Genomic DNA, 19,386 nt, shown 5'->3' on the forward strand with positions numbered 1-19,386 from the left:
TTAGATAGTGACACACACACAGGGACACGGTACTTGTGGACATGTTTGCGGACATGTTGAGATATATGTATCTAGACATGTCCACACATTTGTTGAGATGTTTGAGGACAGGCTGAAATCTTGAGATGCTGATGAACGCGTTGAGATCTTTTTTGAGATCCTGATGCTTAAGGAAGTTTGTGGAGAATTTGGCATGTTTGTGGACATTAGAGACTTTCTTTGAGGTGTTTTTTTTTCTGTGTGTTGAGCTGTTTGTAACATTGTGTGATGTTCAGCTGTTTTTTGAGATGTTGAGATGCTCGTTGAGATGTTTCTAGCCATGTTGAGATATGTATAGATGTTTGTTGATATGGTGAAACATTTGTTGAGACGTCTGTGGACATGCCAAGATGTTAAGCTACTTGAGATGTTGAGATGCCCTGTTTGTGGAGGACTGAGGTGTTTTTGAGATGAAACATTTGTTCTAATATTGATGCATGTGCACATGTGGACATTTACAAATGTTGAGATGTTGTTGGCCATGCTGCTGAGATGTTAGTTGAGATGTTTACTGAGTTGCCTTGAACATTTTGAGATATTGTTGTTTGATATGTTAGTGGAACGTTGAGATGTGTTCAAGATGCTGAAACATCTTTGTTGAGACGCCGGTGGAGATGCTTCTGGAGCTCTTTGTGGACTCTGGCTCTTTAAATGCCCCACGCGGAAGGTGAACCCAAAGGAACACGTGTCACTTCTTTCACTTTCGTTATTCTATCACTTATGCCCTTCGATTCTTTTTCGCTTTCAAACACCTCTGACTCAGGGCTTTGGGTTCAGAACCGAACGGACACGGTGAGTCGAACCTTCCTTCAACCCACACTCTGCTAGCCTATTCTTCATACGAACGAGTCAGATCGTCCAAACACTCAGTCAATAATAGTGTGTCTAATGTCATTAAGAATGATGATAAAACGATGATTTCGAACAGTTTTGTAACAAATCACGGCATTAAGTCGGAACGCTGTAGCACAGAACCCATAATGCACTGTGTTTTGTGCTCCTCATCAGGAAGTGTAGAACCCTCATTGTACTTTATACCATGTTTTATACTGTAGTGCAGAACCCATAATGTACTGTGTTTTGTGATCTTCATCAGGAAGTGTTGAACCCTCATTACTTTATACCATGTTTTATATCGTAGTACAGAACCCATAGTGTGCTGTATTTTATAAGTGTGTGTAACCCCCATTATGCTGCATACTGCATTTCGGGAGGTACAAAAGCCACACTTTATTGTGTATTTTACTCCTGAAATCTTATTGTACTGTATACTGTATGTCAGCAAGAGTAGAACTCACATTGTACCGTATACTGTTCATCAGGAAGCGTGAAACCCACACTATACTGCGCGCTGTTTATGGAGAAGTGTCGAACCCACATTGCACCCTATACTGTATTATAGGAAATGTAGAACTGACATTTCACTTTATGTGCTGTATTTCAGGAGGTACAGAACCCACACTGTACTGAACGCTTCACATTTCCACAGTGACATCATCGACACGCACTGACACACACACACACACACACACACACACACACACACACACATCCAGTTTAGTCCCAGTGTGAGGTTTAGTTCACAAAGTGCGTAACGTGTCGGAGGCGTCGGCTCCTGCGATGAACGAAGAACATGATGTCCTTGTGCAGTGCGGATTGTTCGCAATGGCTGAGGAGACCCCCGAAGGCCTGACGCTGAGGACGAAGGGTGAGGAGGGAGAGGAGCAAGGTGAGGAAGAGGAGTACAGCGACACGACGGACGCCAAGCCGGACAGAAAGGGTCGTTTCCTTCTTTTTGGGAGGTACGTGCCCAGGGGGTTGATGGGACGGGGCGGACACTGATTCCCGCTCGGTGTATAGGGGATCCTCTAGGGCCCTCAGTACAGCGTGCACAGGGAATAGCGTGTCGCAACCCCGCGCTGGTGGTGCTGCAGCAGCGTTGACAGAGTGCGAGTATCTGCCCGCAGGGAGATGGGTTTGAGCGCCCCTTGCAAGGACGCAGCCTGCTGCGCAGCTCAGGGACACAGTTTTTCCACACGCTTGCCCTGAGCTCGCTGTTTCTCTGGCTCCAGGGGGACTTGACCCCACGGTGGGCTCCTTGCGGCTGAGCAGCTGGGTAGGAAACGGAATCAGCATTTCCGCTCCATCAGTATTCCCCACTGAGTGTGTTTGGGATGTGAACTTCTAAATATGCGGGTGGCACAGTGCTTCCGTCGCATTATTAGTCACGTAGTGATATATTTTATCCGAGGCTGCATAAATATTTTAGTGTTTTATGCATGCATGCATTTTTACTTTTTTCTCTTCCAAGGGCAGACCGGCAGGGTCCTTTGTAGGACTTGAACCCACAATGACCTGGTCAAAGGCCCCATTAAAAGTAGAATTAGCGGAAGGAAACCGCAGTTGTACCTTAAAGCTTTATAGGTCATTGTTGGCTCTGGAAAAGGGTTTGTGATCAACCGTGGTACTGATTGGTGCAGAAGGCAGTTTGTTCGAAACCCACTTTAGCGTTAGCATGAATGGCCCTCAAATGCAGGTGCTGCTGTCATTTTGGTCACGTTGCAGTTGACCGAGTCCTGGTGCCAATGACAGGACTCATGAGTCCAACTGGCAGTGTGTTAGGAGGGCTTTGTCATCTTGGAGGACGCAACCGGCCGCTCACGTTCTCAGTTTGTCACATGAGCGCAGGACACCCGTCAGAACCGGCGACCACCCGGAGACCGCTGTAAACACCTTCACGCCATCACTCATTCCTCGGCGCGTGCATCAGCGGAGCTCGGCATCATGATGTGTACTGAAGGCATCCTCTGACACCCCCCATACACCCACGCTCCAGCCCTTGTGTTCTGTACTGCAGGTTGTGGACTTTATGCCCACAGGAACCCTTCAGTACACTCATATACAGGTCTTTCAGAGTTTGGCCCACAGTGTTTAGCATGTACAGTAAATATACGCATGTGTGCGAGTTCACGTCTCCATGCATGTGTGCCGCTGTGTGTCCGCCTGCACACACACACACATCCCCCGGGGTGATTCTGCCTGTCAGCAGGCCCTCTGAATGGCCTTTGGAAAGGTCTGGCGAGCGGAACCTGCTGACTCAGGCCGGGGCCAACCAGGACGCCCAAGGCCGCGGCTGCAGGCTTTTATAGTGTAACGCGGGGCAGGTGATGCTCCTAGCACGACCGCGGTCACGCAGCGCTCGGGAAGCACACGGAACACACGCGCGGAGGGAACACCTTTCCGATGCAGAGTGGCGTGCCACTTAATGAAGAGCCCAGGTACGTACCGCCACCTAGGTGGAACAGCAGGGTTACCACGGTTACCGCACGCAGCGACCGCACCGGACCTCCTGGTTGCCAGCGTGTTCGCACGTGTCTTTGTGTGTGTGCTGCTCGAGCGTTTGGTTAATCTTGGAGGTTCTGGCCTCGCGCGGGAAGCCGGTCCTGCGGTCCATCTTGAGAAAGTGGACACACGTGGACGGCAGCGAAGGCACGTTGGTGTCCTGCTTTTACTCGTTTATCGCTGCGTGGTGTGTGACAGCAGGGGGCGTAACGGTGAACACCACCACCTTTGGACTCGAAGGATCCGGGTTTGAAAACGACCACCTGCTGTAGTAGTGCTGATCAAAATACTGAATTGATACTGTAAAAATGACCCGGCTGTATAAATGGGTAAATCGGTGTAAGTAACTCGGCTCCGCGCGTCAGATAAATAAATAAATTTAAATGTTATCTCACAGGCCATGAAGAGTGCTGTGATGGACACACTAGACCCTGTGATTTGTGAGTCAGACACGTCTCCGTGGCTCATCGTATCCGGATTAAGTCGGAGGCTGTCTTTTAAAAACTGTTTCTAAATGTGTTCATGAGTAAATAAATGATGAATTAATGGTTTGGTCATCGTAGGGGAGGACTCTGAGCTGTGAGCCATTTTTGAGCAATGAGAGAGGGACTTTAACGGGGCTCCCGTGTGGCCCTTGCTGTTTCTAACGGTCCCTCCAGGACGCGGTGTGTGGGTCATTGTCCTGGGGTCTTTGTCCCTGCCGCTATGTAACTGACAGCTTTGTGCTTCAGATTTTTCTGGGGGGCGCTGTTCCACGACAGATTGTTCACTTCGGATTGCGGCCGCTTCTTACACTTGGAAACAAAGAGTGGGTTTTATCCTTTCAGTGAGTGACTGCATTGAGACTCCCAGTCGTTCAGTGGTGTGTGTTCAGGGCAGATGGGGTTCAAGTCCACGGGCATGTAGTAAAATAATCTGAAAAATCGTACATTAGTACAATGTATCAGTTACAGTGTGTGACTGTCATGGTGTGCCGCAGTGTGTCAGACTGTATGGAGTTTGCATGTTCTCCCCGTGTCTTTGTGGGTTTCCTCCGGGTGCTCTGGTTTCCTCCCACAGTCCAAAGACGTGCTGTTCAGATTCCCCCATAGTGTGTGAGTGACAGAGATCGTTTGTGTGTTCCACTGATGTATGGATGAGTGACCCAGTGTAAGGAGTGTATCTAGCAGTGTAAGTCACCGCGGTGAGTAAGGTGTGTGGGCTGATAACACTACATAGAGTTCATTGGAAGTCGCTTTGAAGAAAAGTCTCTGAGAAATAAATAAATGTAAATGGTGTATCTGTGTCAGTGTTACAGTGTGTCAGTCCTGCAATATGTTCAGTAGTGTTGGTGTTTCGGTGTGTTCTCTGGTCATCGGTCACCTGCGAGTTTGCTCACGTGGTGGTACGTATGTGAATAAACTGCAGTGCAGACCAGCAGGTGGCGGTCTCATGATTTGGCAGAACTCAGTCCAGTTGGCTTCCCTCTGAGTGTCTGTTCCGTGTCTCTGATCGCAGTAAGAAGACCAAGGATGGGCAGACGCGTGACCTGGGTAGCTCTGCAGACAGCCACTACAGGATTGTTTCGCCAGGATTGCAGTATAAGATGAGCCACCCGCGAGTGGGAAAGTGCATCATCATCAACAACAAGAACTTCGATGAGAGAACTGGTACTTTTCTTACTCTTTCCATCTCTTTCCAGAGCATGTTCAGACTCTGGTCAAGCCAGATGGTCTTGGTCAACATAATGCCATTCAGGTTGGGTTTGCTGAATTGCAGGAGGCCAATTCCATGGTGATGCTCTTCACTTTACTGTTCTTTGTGTTTCTCGAACCTGGTTGAGCTTCGCATTGGCCTAAGTGACAAATCCAAACCTGACGTTGCTGACCGCAGTCATGTCTTTCAGGGATGAACGTGAGGAATGGAACCGACCGAGACGCCGGGGAGCTGTCAAAGTGCTTCAAGAATCTGGGTTTCGATGTCCGCGTGTTCAACGACCAGACGTGCGAGAAGATGGAACGGCTGCTCAGGGAAGGTGAGCGCATCCGCTACCGCTTCCGGTCTCCCACGGTCCACCCTCCACAACACTGTCCGTTATGTCTTCATACAAATAGCTGTTCATACAAATCGGGGACTGAAACTAGGGGCTTACGGTCGACAGTGCTGGTTCTTTGGGGCTGGTCACTAAAGGCCTTTGGCTAACAATAGCGACCTTTTGTGGCTAGTAGCTTATCACTTACGGCTACGATCGTGGCTCTTTGTGGCTGATTGCTTAGGGTTAACAAAAACAGTTCATGGGGGTCAGCAGCTCCTCATGGCTGAAGATAACTGATTATGGGGATAACAACTAGTTATGTCATCCTCAATCTGCCGCACCATTACTGACTCGTAAAATAAATTAGCGTCTTCCTCCGCCCTACGCGGGTAATTCTTTCCTTACGTAATGTGAAGAACCCTCGGGAAGGTCAGTTCTCAAAGATGTAACCGTTAGTTTCGATGGTAGAAGTTTTTTTAATGACTCCTATGTGTTGCTCTTCATTAATTACTCCATGATACTGTTTGGCTGCACTCATTCAGCTCCCATGTAGCTACTACGTACTTACCATGTACTATACACTGTAAAAAAAACGCTCACAAACGAAATGTACACTGACTCAATGCTTGGTGGTTTTGTATTATTTTGACCTTTAATCCAGAAAAAATTCGAAGAGTAAGGACAGAAGAAGTCAAAGAAAAAGGGAAGTTAAACGAACAGTTACGGAACAAGCCAACACAGTTTGGACAGTCCAAACGGGACCATGATTATAAAGGTTGTAGCAGGTGAAACCAGCAAACGAGGGTTTCTGAAGGTTGAGAACTTCAGGAAGGAATGGAGGCAGAGGTGTTGGCAGGTAAAACTGTGACGAACTTTTGTTTCCCAGTCTCGCAGGAGGACCACAGCAACAGCTCCTGCTTCGCCTGCATCCTGCTTAGCCATGGTGAGGAAGGCATGATCTATGGCACTGATGGTGCCATGCCCATCAAGACCATGACGTCCCTCTTCCGGGGGGACATGTGCAAGAGCCTGGTGGGCAAGCCCAAGCTCTTCTTCATCCAGGTGAGCCAGAACTTGCACAACCCAGGGAACTAGACCTCGCAGAATCCACATATTTTATTCCCAAAGGAGGAAGGCCACCTTGAGCCCAGAATGAGCAGTGACTACAATTCCCAGAATTCCTTATTTCCACATTGCTAAGGAGCAAAGCCCAGCAAATTTTTATTTGATAAGTAATGTTAGTCAAATAGTGCTGTGATGTACCACATAATGAAATGCACTGTCTCCTCAGCTTATGAACACCACTGACAGCTGAAGTCTGTTCGTAACTTGAATTGTTCATAACTCTATAGTGACTTTTACCCTGAGTCATAATCAATAAAAGACTCAACTAATTCTTGGCTTATGTATTATAAAAACATTAAATAAATCTATAATAAATTAAAAAAAACTCTAGAATTTCCATTTATTCATCAGTTATCAATAACAGCTTGTCTGAAGCAGAGTTACAGTGGTTGGAACGCTATTTTTTTTTTTTAATTAAAACTAATTTAAAATTACTGGAAACGCATAACCCCCACAACTTTGTATTCAACCCCTATTGTTGACCAATTCATCTCATAAACAGGTCCAGTTTTAATCAACTTCTGTCACCTTTATTAACTTTATTATTTAAACTAATACTCATGTACCTAGATTATTCATAGATTAGGTAAAAATCTTATATATAGCCATAATAAAGTAGTAATTTTAAACGACTGGAAATAAAAATACATTCTCTCCAGAAACTCCTGTTCAGTGTCAGTTGTTGACTGATTTATCCCTTAAACAGGTGTATTTCTTGTCATCTTGTTATTGACCACCAACGTTCAGGAACACCAGACGCAAACTGTAAACCCTGTGGAAACGAGTTGAATTAAGTTTGTCCCATGCTCCAACACTGTTTGGGTGCTCTTTACTGCAAAATGACAGCTGGAGAAAGGAAACCCAGGTCACTTCTGCTCTGCAACAGATGGAAATTTTAGGGAAGAGAAAAGTGAAGAAAATCCAATTAAAATTAAATTGGGAAATGGATCACAAGGCGCCGGTATATGATTTATTTTACAAGTACACCCAACTTCCTGCGTTCCACCGTTTCCCTCATTTTACGTCCCTGTAGGCTTGTCGAGGGTCAGAGTTCGATGACGGAATACAGACAGACTCTGGGCCTCCAAATGAGACGGAAACAGACGCAAACCCCAGACATAAAATCCCCGTGGAAGCAGACTTCCTGTTTGCCTACTCCACCGTACCAGGTAGTTGCCTCATTCCTACAGCAGGGGGCATGATGTTTAATGGAATGTAATGAAACTGCTGAGACACCCAGCGTTGCCCACAGTGTGTATCTGTGTGTGTCCCTCAGGTTACTACTCGTGGAGGAACCCTGGGCGCGGCTCCTGGTTTGTGCAGGCCCTCTGCAACGTCCTCAACGAGTACGGCAAGCAGCTGGAGATCATGCAGATCCTCACCAGAGTCAACTACATGGTGGCCACCAGCTTTGAGTCGTGGTCCGAGGACCCGCGCTTCAGCGAGAAGAAGCAGATCCCCTGCGTCGTGTCCATGCTGACCAAGGAGCTGTACTTCAACTGAGTCCGGGGGCAGCTCCCGCCCAGCCCCCGCTCGTACATTCAGGGAAGATCGGGCCGCAGCCTGAGACACGCTCCGTCATTCTGTGGTGATACTTGCCTCTCGAGGTTATTCCTGGAATCTGTCACATCTGAACTTTGTCCGCAGGCAATGTGGGATATCTGTGTTCGTTTACCTGGGAAATGCGTTCCAGTGAGGACGGGCCTGGAGGATTACCATCTACCGTAAGGCCTGAATCAGGAGTTTCATGTCTGTACCAGCTGTCACACCTTAGAGCAGAAGTTCAAGAACAGGGTCCTTGATCCCCTGGAGGCAGAAACCTGTTGATTAGGTGTTCTCTGCACTTCATTAAACTCCACAACCAGCATTCCCGTTATCTGTCCATCGTCCTTACCTCAACCATGGACCTCACCACACACAATCCTGGACCTCAGTCGCGGCACTTATCAAGATTTGCATTATTCCGGTTGATGGACCGTTGTTTATCACTTTGAAACACCTTCAAAACCCTTGCTCTTGAAAATAATGACCTCATAGATGCCATTATTGACCAACAGGACATTAGTCTGACAGAAACACGGACCTTTTAGCCAGAAAATGCCAGTTGCCGATGTGTTCTTGCGTTGTCATTATCATTGTGGCTTTTGGAGCTCCTCGAGTATGAGCTCAAGTATTTCCTCAAGCCACTCAGCCATCGCTGATTCTAAAAGCATGGTTAGGTAAACACCTCTTTTCATTAAAAAAAAAAAAAAACTTTAGTCTTGGCCGCCCTCTAGAGGTATTCCGTATATGAAAATAATACTGGAAGACTAGCTGTGATGAAGTGGTTGGAATGAAAGAAAAACGGTGAATAGGCTCTTCGCTGGGTTAGGGTTAGAGTTAGGGGTTAGGGGTTACGGGTTAGGCCTAAGAGTACAGATGCCCAGGGCTAAGCACAATAAGCTCCCATAGATGAAGAATCCCAGGCCAGGGGTGTGTTGGGGCGTCATAAGAGAGCAGCTGGGATGCTTTGGCTCTGCTTCCACCCTGCTTATTAGTCATTGTGACTTCGAACAGCTCACTGAGTGTTTATGTATACACAGACAAACAATTAGAATTCATTTTCATTCATTTGCATGTTGACTTGTTTTCCAAAAGCACAATCTGCCACTTTGTTGTGTCGAGGTGGAAACAGCCATGTGAATGAAAATGAAGCAATTGCTGGATATTTCACAAATACCTGGTTACGATCATTTACAAAGAGTCTCACATGCACCTGAGGTTCCTTCTAAGATCAAGGGGAGGCCGATGTGAAGTTCTAGGCAAGCAGCCGTTCAAGGGGTGGGGCCTGAAAGCCTTGCAGCTCCAACGGGAAGCTCTTGCAGAGCTGGGCTTTCACGAAAGACAGAGTCCTCAAACAGGACTGTGTTCAGGTGCCCTGGTGTTAATAGAACATTATGGAAGACACCACATTTCCAGAGGTAAAAATTGCCATTTAATAATCACCGCATGTGCCTTGCAAAGTCAGAGGGCCTGTATGTCAGTCAACAGAGGCAGCTATTACTGGTAGTTCCTTAGTCCCATGTCGAATCATCCAGAATGCGCAGGCCCGGCTACCGTTTAGTGTTCTCGTAACAGTCTCACCCTGACCTGTTTCCAGAGTGGTTCACGTGGGCTCCCTGTTTTCACTTTCTCTTGTCATTTTTTATTTACCTTTGAGAAATCTGTATAATCACGTCTTTTTTTCACGAGCCTTCTCTCGTAGTACTGATGACTTATTCTTGGGTTTTTTTTTTTCCCTGAGAACAAATGAACAATTGTTTCTTGATCTCGTTGGCTGGTATTGGACGTTGGTCTCGGTGTTTGGCCTCGGCAGTTGTTTAGCCTTGGTGTCCGACCTCAGTGCTTGGCCTCATAATTGGCCTCAACAGTTATTTAGCCTTGGTGGTTGACCTCAGTGGTTGATCTTGGTGGTTATGTAGACTTAGTGGTTGACCCCAATGCCTGTGTCCAACATGTCCTCCGTTATTACTTAATTCATAGCCTAGTCAAGACTTCTCAGTTAGAAAGCCTAAACATGGTCAATCCTGGGAAGTGGTGGTTTTGTTACCAGCCAAAGTTCAACCGTAAACCAACGTTTCCCTAAATCCCAGTCTTTTTTCCTTACTCCACTACCTGCATGTTTTAGAAGGTTCCTTTACCCAAGATTTCGGTCATCAGCTCAAAAGACTCCTACATCCTACTCAGCCGTGCTGGCTGTGGTAACATGGGTTCAATAACCAGCTGATCCTATGCCAAGGTAACTCATGTCAGACCAACGGCTCATGTGATCCCTCTTGTTTCGGAATGATTTGAAAGGAAAAAACTGTTTTTAGAACTAGTTTTCAATCGCTTTAAAGTGTTAATGCTGTCGTCCTCAGGAATTATATAGGAAATGATCTGAATCTGTGACTGGGTCACTAAAGCTGGCAAAAGATTTTTTTTTCCCTTCTTTGGATTTCTTTAAATCTCCTCTTATGAAAGACTTTGTAAGCACAAAAAAAATTGTTTTAATAAAATACGGAAGATTGTACCGTACGATCTGCTGTGGTTAATGTTTTCTTCAGGGCCTTGCTTATGAATGGGAACACAGGTGTTTTCATGCTATCCCAGTCAAATAGTCGCGATGGAGTCGCATCCACCCTCCTTCCCTTATAATACATCCCCCTCTCTAAAATTATGTTTTTTTAGTTTCGCAAAACAATTGAACTGATGACTGTATTGTCATTATACTGCTGTGTAATACAACCAAATTATAGACACGCAACATTAAGGAATACTTCTACAAATATATTCTGTGTTGCTATGACCAAAGCGCAGGTATATATAAAGCAGCTATAATAAGATGAAGAAAGTTCCGCTCAGTACATGGCTGCAGCTCTTGCAACGCTGCAGATCCGGATGGGCCTGCGGTTGGTGCCCTGATTGTCGTGGCTGGGACATGCAGCCGGGTGTAGATGGTCAGTGAACACCCCGGTGCAGAAGGAGAAGAGCGGTGTTGTGTTGCCCACCCCTACGAATGAGATCAAGCCCCCAGGGAAGCTGTGGAACATGCCTATCTGCTCAAAGCGGCTGGCGACGGGCACTTCGTAGGCCATGCCCCTGTGCCAGGCCATATCCACCCCGTTAAAGAACTCGAAGCCGTTTGAGTCAGAGTCCCATCCCAACCAGCAGTCCTCCTCCCGGCCCTTGCAGGAGGTGCTGGGATAGGTGAAGCCCAGCTCCCAGTGCAATTTCCCAGCCACCTCCATCTCCCAGCGGTGCCGTCCTGCATCCAGCACCACATCACTGGTGTCTGTGCAAGGCAACGAATACCAAAGCAGAAAGAGAGACAGACAGGCAGTGCGTGAGTCAGCATTAGGATGGCATGAGAAACATTAAGTAAAAATATTCTAAAGAGCTCCATCATTCTGCGCACATTCCACAGACATTCCTGTGGTTTGACTGCTCAGTGATTTCAGAAACCACAGCTGGAGCTACAATGCTCAGCGAACCAAACCACTTCCACCGCTGCGTTTACTTTCTGTTTTAGCTCCTGTAGCTTCCACACTGAGGTTCCACAGAGCAACGTGTGATTCTCAGCCAGCCATTGACCCCGACCCTTTACATGGCACCCTTGGCGTGTCAGGAATGCAAGACTCAATAGGAAGTGGGGACAGTACAGCAGGGCTGCTGGGAAATTTTGTCTGCTACTGACTAATCGAAAGAGCAATCAAAGCAGATCTTATCGAGATGATGTTCTCAGATTTTCTGCAATGACACCAAATACCACAAGTGATTTACAGTTAGAATTTGCACGGGCTGAACTGCAGACGTTGAGTCTATCTGGTGCTGTGAGTTAGCGATCAAAAGCAGGATGCCCATGGATTTTTTCTGGCAGGTGTAAAATCCGAAAATCCTGAAAATATGGGCGAACGGAAAACCCCTCCTGCTTTGAGCTTTTACCAAGAGATCATCAATGATGCTACACTGCAGCTCCTTTATTAAGCTATTGGCTGATATAAGGTGATACCACCCATCTAAACTACTGTGGTATGACTGGCTGCTGAAAAATAACAGTCAGCATGACATGTAACGTGAAAAGTGTTCAGACGTGGTCCAATAAAGTAGTTTTATTTAAATTTAATCATTTAGCTCAACCTCTTCTCCAGAGTGACTTACCCGTTTATACAGTTGGGTCATTTGTACTGTATCAATTCATGGTAAGTGCCTTAATCAAGGTACTACAGCAGCAGGTGGAATTCAAACCTGTGTCCTAGAGGTGCAAAGGTGGCAGCTCTCACTACTACATTAACATTTTACATTTACATTTATTCATTTAGCAGACACTTTTTCTCCGCACATCTCAGAGAAATACGATTTACATTACAGTAGGAGACAGACATAGTTGCAGACATGCGATTCTTAAGTAAATCTATTTCTTTCCACCTGGAGCACAGATGTTCATCGCTCGAGTAGGTGCATAAAACACAGGATAGATGAATCCTGATTAAAAAAAATTTGTAGGAAGGTTCTTTTTTTTAAAAAAAAAAAAAAAAAAAAAAAAAAAAAAACGTACACAAACATTTCCATACAATACAGGAGTAGCGGCTGTGTAAAGGGTTATCTTGGCATGATCATAAAGTTGCGGTGCCTGAACATTTACACCGTACATGAGAGAGAGATCTGGAGAGATCTTGGGCAAAGTGAGTCTGGAAGAGGTGAGTTTTTCAGACCCTTTTTAAATGTGGACAAAGTCTCAGCAGTTCTGAGTGACAGGGGGAGGTTGTTCCACCACAATGGAGCCAGAACTGAGAATCTCCACTACTGCTATACTATACAATACTACACTACCTACTGCCCCTAAAAAAATTCTTAAAAATCAGTATTATATCATAGTTCTGTTCGTTATCCGCAAAGTACTGCACTTTGTATCTGCTGAGCTCATGCTAAGACAGGGGTTTTCTGACTAATGATGGACTCTTATGTTGGACCGGTTTCACTGAGAGAAGACTCAGCTCTGCAGGAGCCTCTTTACGATGGGCGTCTGAGAGCTGATGAAGAGCAGCAAGCCGTTGGTCATCCCCAGGAGCCACTCGGCCTTCTGCTCGTCTAGATTCACGAGGTCGGTGCCGCTCACTTTCAACCCCTCGCCAGCTCTAAGGAAGACGGTGAGCATTGATTCAGGAACCTCCTGGGGATACCTTCACAAACACTGACCTGGAACACTTACAGAAAATCCAGGGTAAAAATGGCGATTTCATAATCGGAGAAAAATGCGGTCACCACTCGTTCATTTGATTGGCTTCCCGCTCAACGGGATTCTTTTCATCAGCGAGATGAGCAGGAAATTTACTTACACGTTTTGTTTTTTTAGGGGTTAGGAATGCTGGACCTCTGTCATGGCACTGTATCAGTTTAGTTACTGGATGGTTATCTTTATTCTGTTAGGGCTGTTATCTCTGTGACTTCTGCCAGGTGTTCGTGAAGTTAGATACCTGCGAGTTAGGGTACATTTCCTTTGAAAAGTCTTAAATAAACTAAAAGAGAAAAATGCATCTCGATCCGTTAGTCCACACATGGCCGCAGTTCTGCTGCTTAGGAACGTACCTGCCCTCCATCTCTGTGCTCCGCGCATAAGGGAGAAAACATGTTAAATGTTGAACAGATGGTCCAACAAACAGTTTTCATTACCGGACGCACAGATGAGAAGAGACTAACAGGTGTTATGAATTTAAATGTGGAAATGAGAACTTCCACTGGGACATCAACTAACTGGATTAGTTCTAGAGGTTTCAAACAGGCTCTATTTCAGTAGATGAGCTGGTGCAGCTGAACCACTGACCAGCACAGCTTTGCACTCTGGAATCACCCCAGAGCAACCCGGGTTCGAAAACACCCCAGATACACAGCTACTAGGGATAAATGCAGAAGAAAGGAGTCCAGATGAGATCTCTGCTCTGTAGTGAGAAGAACCTGATTGAAACCCTCTGCCAATCCAGGTCTGCCCAAGTTTGCCTACCTCTTTCACCCTATTTTGTTATGCACCAATGACAAAGATGCTCTCACTCACTGGACACTGTCCTCAGTCATCCTTTGGCTTTTTACTGTTCCACCCACACACCTCTTCACAGCACCTGGTCCGAGGCCGGCTCGTGGCGCGTGCTCAACTGCAACAGCTCGCGCTCGATGTCCCGGATGAGATGGCGGCACCTCTCCGTGCGCCGCGGTCCTCGATGGTCCTAATGGTGGCCAAAGGTTCCATTGTCCAGCTGTGTCAAGTCTTCATCCAGCACCACCTTCATGCGCTCATCTTTCTTCATGATGCTCTCCCTCAGGGTTGGGGACTTCTTCTGCGATAGAGGACGTCGTTGGCCCAGAAGAGAAGGACCAGAGAAGGTTCTTCCCCTTCGACTTTTCACAAGAAAGCTGGCTGTGATTTGTTTGGGAAAACAGGACCGTTGTACCTTTTGTGCTGCGTGGACAGGGTATTCATTATATTAATTTACTATATATTCAATAGTGTTCCTTTTTACTTTCCGTTCTGTGCATCCCTTAGCTTCCATGGTAAAAATTTCAGTGTTTCTGAGCCCCAAAACTGATACCATTCGTACTAAAATATCAACAAATTTCGATAAAATGGACAGAGTTACTTCAATAGTTAAAATTAGTTATAACACAAAATAACAAGACTGTTCCCCTCCATTAATTACCCTATAATACTACACGACTGTCTACCTGGGCTCTTTTGTTGCTATGTCGTGCTGTGCGGTGAACAAATGATCACAGCCAAAATATTCATACATGACGCTCAGCGCTGACATAATAATTTAAGGTTCAGTCAAAAAAACAGGGCAGTAAAAACAAAAGAAATCAACGAAAACAATGAAATTAAATTAAGTCACCAAAAAAGCCAAGTGTTTGGACTTAATGCAGCACAAGGCAAACTATAACTGAGAAAAAAGACCACATGGAAGTTCTGGTCTTGTGCTGCTCAGCTCTTTCTGGGCGGGCAAAACCCAAATTCATTCTTCAAAAATGCGAAGAAATGTCTCATAATCCAAAGTAGGGGTTTTCAATAAAAGTCCTCAAATTCTGGCAACCTGAATGGGTGTATCTCACGGGATGGCGGTCCTCTCTGTTTTGTGGTATAATTGCTCTCGTTTGAACACTCAAAGCATCTGGATTTCTAACCACAGGCTTTGGAGCAGCGTATTACCCACAATTCCTTAGCACATGTCCAACTACGGTGAACATGTTGACACTCTCTCTCAAGGGGTTCTCTCTCCTTCCTCACTAACAACCACCAGAAATGTCAGTAAATAATTTTTCTACATGTCTCTAAGTGCTCATTTAGGCATGGGGGTATTTACAAGTTCGGCACTATGGAGCTGCAAGGCATTGTGGGTATGCAAGCCAATTTGACTATTTTCTGGGACGCTCCAACAAATGTATTAAAATATAGATATGTGACACTGAGTCACAAGGTATGATGTTGAGAATTGCTAAATGTATTAATGAACAAGAACATTACACACATACACACAGTCTGAAACCGCTTGTCCCAAGTGCGGTCGCAGCGAACTAGAGCCTTAGCTGGCAACACAGAGCACAAGGCTGGAGAGGGAGGGGACACACCCAGGATGGGATGCCAATCGCACACGCACACGCACACGCACACGCACACGCACACGCACACGCACACGCACACACTCTGAACTGCTTGTCGTCAGTTTCTTCATCCTGTACCTGAGAGTATCGCTCTGCTTCTTCAGGCTCTCCTGCTGCCCTACTAGTCCAGCTTCCTGGAACATGGGATGGAGAGTCAATGGACTGGAGATCAAAATAAAATTAGTAATAATCAAGATGAAATCACACACACACTTTCTGAACCGCTTGTCCCATACAGGGTCACGGGGAACCGGAGCCTACCCGGTAACACAGGGCATAAGGCCGGAGGGGGAGGGGACACACCCAGGACAGGACGCCAGTCCATCACAAGGCACCCCAAGCAGGACTTGAACCCCAGACCCACCAGAGAGCAGGACTGTGGTCCAACCCACTGCGCCACTGCGCCACCGCGCCACCCCGCCACCCCAAGATGAAATCCAAAAAAGAAAATCATATTAAAATCATGGGTGAGATATGGAGGAAATGAGTACAGGCTGGGTGCTCCTACCTGACACGGGGACTTCGCTGCAACTTTAGAGGCATCGGTAACAAAAAGTTGGGCTCAGAAGGACGTCTCCTCAAGAGGATGTTTGCAAAGTCGGAGAGCTCCTGCATATATCCCACCCAGCAAGCTGCAGCTCCGATCCAACCACAACCATGGGGCATTTACAGGTTGGCTCAGTGATGTCAAATTCAGCTGTGAGAGGAGGGGCGGTCACCTTGGCTTATGGTGGAGAACAAACAACACGCAGCTCTGCACTCCAGACCTGTGGGATTCTTCAAAGCCCCAGAAGAAAAGGTCATCATGACCCTCAAGGCCAATGGTGAACCCATTATTTATAGCCAGCGGAGGAGCTTTAGGAGGACAGTCATCATCCTGCTGCTGTACTGACATCACTGATGGCCTCCTGGACCTCCAAGAACTTCTGCTGAGTGGTGGCACCGGTGCCAGTGGGCTGTATTTATAGCAGCTGGCACCGAATCAACCGTCTGGGATACGCATGAATGGTGCCTGCTGCTGGTTTTCTCCTTTTCAGCAGTCAGAAACGCGGAGATGGCCAGATCAACAGAGGCCACCACAGAGGCTGAAACAGACACAGTCAGACAATCATAGGCGCTGAAAAAGGTTCAGGAAGCCAAAGGCAGAAATTTTTAAAATCTTAAAAATTTAGTGTTAAACATGAATGAATATCTTGATAACAATATTCAAACTGTGAGTTGGATTTTGCAAAAATGAGATTTTGGGAGGGACGTATTAGACGCACCCAGCTGTCAATCACATGCAAGGTTTATAAGTATCCCGAAAACGTAATGCTCCTGCGTGTGCTGTCTTTTACACAAACCCACCACTACACGACCTCTGCTCTTTTTTTTAAACAAAAGTGTCTCACTGATGTGGGCTCAACAACCTCACCCTCCAGTGGACTCTAAGGACAGACTGAGAATACACTGAGCATCCCTCAAAAACATCATCACAATCGACTAACACTTCTAACTACAGTCTTTCCCCGCCTTACAAAGGAAATACCTTCCCGAGAAACAACCTGTAAGGTGATTTCTCATATTCTCATAACACGAAGATGTCATTTACATTAGCTGCAATTGTAAAAATTAATAAGCATCCCTGAGCCCCAAAAGTAACACCCGTTTATACTAAAATATCACAAAATTCTACAAAAACAGACACAATTACTTCAATAACTAATTTCAGTTGTCATAGGACAACATTAAAGCTTTCACTAATTATTGTGTGATACCGAATGGCTGTCCTCCTGCACATGTTCAACTCTTCAGTGGCTATTGAATATACACACAATTAACATACACAAAAATACACAAATACAACAAATTGATTATTTGTTATTAATTCCTTATAATTTATTATAAATTCATTAGTTATTTATTATGGATTATTATATTACAATAGGGGGCGCGGTGGCGCAGTGGGTTGGACCACAGTCCTGCTCTCCGGTGGGTCTGGGGTTCGAGTCCCGCTTGGGGTGCCTTGCGACGGACTGGCGTCCCGTCCTGGGTGTGTCCCCTCCCCCTCCGGCCTTACGTCCTGTGTTGCCGGGTGGGCTCCGGTTCCCCGCGACCCCCTCTGGGACAAGCGGTTCTGAAAGTGTGTGTGTGTGTGTGTGTGTGTGTGTGTGTGTGTGTGTGTGTGTGTGTGTGTGTGTGTGTGTGTGTGTATATTACAATAGGCTCTGGTTCGCCACTACCCCGCTTGGGACAAGTGGTTTCAGACAGTGTGTGTGTGTGTGTGTGTATAATAATATTAAATGGTCATAGTGGTATCATGATTTTAATTTAATCTTTAATGCAAAAAAACAGTTTAAAACAAAAGAAACTAATGCAAGTGAATTTACACCCATTGAACACACACACACACACATTTTCAGAACCGCTCGTCCCAGACGGGGTCACGGAGCCCACCCGGTAACACAGGGCATAAGGCCGGAGGGGGAGGGGACACACCCAGGACGGGACGCCAGTCCGTCGCAAGGCACCCCAAGCGGGACTTGAACCCCAGACCCACCGGAGAGCAGGACTGTGGTCTAACCCATTGTGCCACTGCACCCCCACCCATTGAATAAGTTGCCAGTATTTGGACAGTCCAAACGGGACCATGATGACTGAGATTAGAACAGGTGAAAGCAGTAAACAAGGACTAATGGATAGTTGACAACTTAATCCAGCACATGTCAAGCTATGACCGATAAAAACCCACGAGCTATCATCTCGAACTGCTCGGCAATCAGGAGGCAAGCAAAATCAAAATCCATTCCGCGTAAATGTGCACAAAATACCTCGTAAGCCAAAGCCAGGGTATGAAATTCCTCATACAGAAAATTGCAAAATTCAAATTCTAGTAACCTAAATGGGTGTATCTCAGGGGATGACTGTTCTAGTTCTAGGTTCACGTTCAAGGTTTGTTATCATAAGTACAAGTACTGTGTACAAAGTACTATGAAATCCTTGCTTGAGTGTTTCTCCACAGGCTACAGACAACACAATAGATAGTACAACACACACAAAAAAGTAATAAATTATGCCAATAACTAGCGTCTGAACTGCTGAAGTGGTATTTCTTTCAATAATAATAATTGTAGTAATAATAAGAATAATAATTATAGTTTCAATAAAACAAGGAGTGATCTTTTCAACTTTTCCCACCATACAGAGATCATTTTAAATATTTTTTCAAATGCCTCTATTACTTAAATAGGGAGTTTACTTCTTTGTGTGACTGTAAGTTTTCTCCCGTCCACACGGTTCGGCTGCTTTGAAAGGCCTCCAGGATGCAGCTAGACCATCCAGATCGGGAAGCGTGTTGTTTCGCTGCCCTGGCTCCGGTACAGCTCCAGAGCAGAGGCATTCAGTTAATCTCACCGCTGATCTGGAGGTGGACTTGATGACAGCAAAACAACACGGAAGCTGGTAATTTACTGAAAGCAAAGGCCCTCATGTCACACTCAATCCCCTGTAGGGGAACTCCAGCTGTACCTTTCAAGTGACAGTTAGCCAGGGAATTAATAACTTGGTCATCACTAACACAAAAAAAGTGTGCACTATCAACCAAACAAATTGCACGGGCAAAAACCAAGTTGGAAACACTATAAATGCTTCACCTCTTCTAGTTGAGTGATGGTCCTGGGTGGTCCTGGGCTTATTCTTTCCAGGGTGTTGTGCTTTAA

At 46.0% G+C, this 19,386-nt stretch overlaps 2 protein-coding genes across 2 annotated transcripts; one reads left to right on the forward strand and one right to left on the reverse strand.

Annotated features, from left to right (window-relative positions):
• Positions 1 to 733: 733 nt before the first annotated feature.
• casp7 (caspase 7, apoptosis-related cysteine peptidase) lies at positions 734 to 10,559 on the forward strand. Its single transcript, XM_018762673.2, has 7 exons — positions 734 to 831; positions 1,690 to 1,841; positions 4,879 to 5,030; positions 5,267 to 5,395; positions 6,282 to 6,457; positions 7,554 to 7,689; positions 7,797 to 10,559. The coding sequence occupies exons 1-7, from the start codon at positions 760 to 762 to the stop codon at positions 8,021 to 8,023; spliced, it is 1,044 nt and encodes a 347-aa protein (XP_018618189.1). The 5' UTR covers positions 734 to 759; the 3' UTR covers positions 8,024 to 10,559.
• Positions 10,560 to 10,899: 340 nt separating this feature from the next.
• LOC108940423 (uncharacterized) lies at positions 10,900 to 18,474 on the reverse strand. The gene is made up of 6 exons (XM_018762582.2): positions 18,420 to 18,474; positions 16,688 to 16,773; positions 15,727 to 15,822; positions 14,291 to 14,370; positions 13,037 to 13,176; positions 10,900 to 11,333 (listed from the first exon to the last, which is right to left on the reverse strand). Exons 1-6 carry the CDS (start codon positions 18,472 to 18,474, stop codon positions 10,900 to 10,902), a joined length of 891 nt encoding a protein of 296 aa, XP_018618098.2.
• Between the last annotated feature and the right edge of the window lie 912 nt (positions 18,475 to 19,386).

The sequence above is a fragment of the Scleropages formosus genome, chromosome 3 (assembly GCF_900964775.1).
Source record: "Scleropages formosus chromosome 3, fSclFor1.1, whole genome shotgun sequence".
In the NCBI taxonomy this organism is placed as follows: domain Eukaryota; kingdom Metazoa; phylum Chordata; class Actinopteri; order Osteoglossiformes; family Osteoglossidae; genus Scleropages; species Scleropages formosus.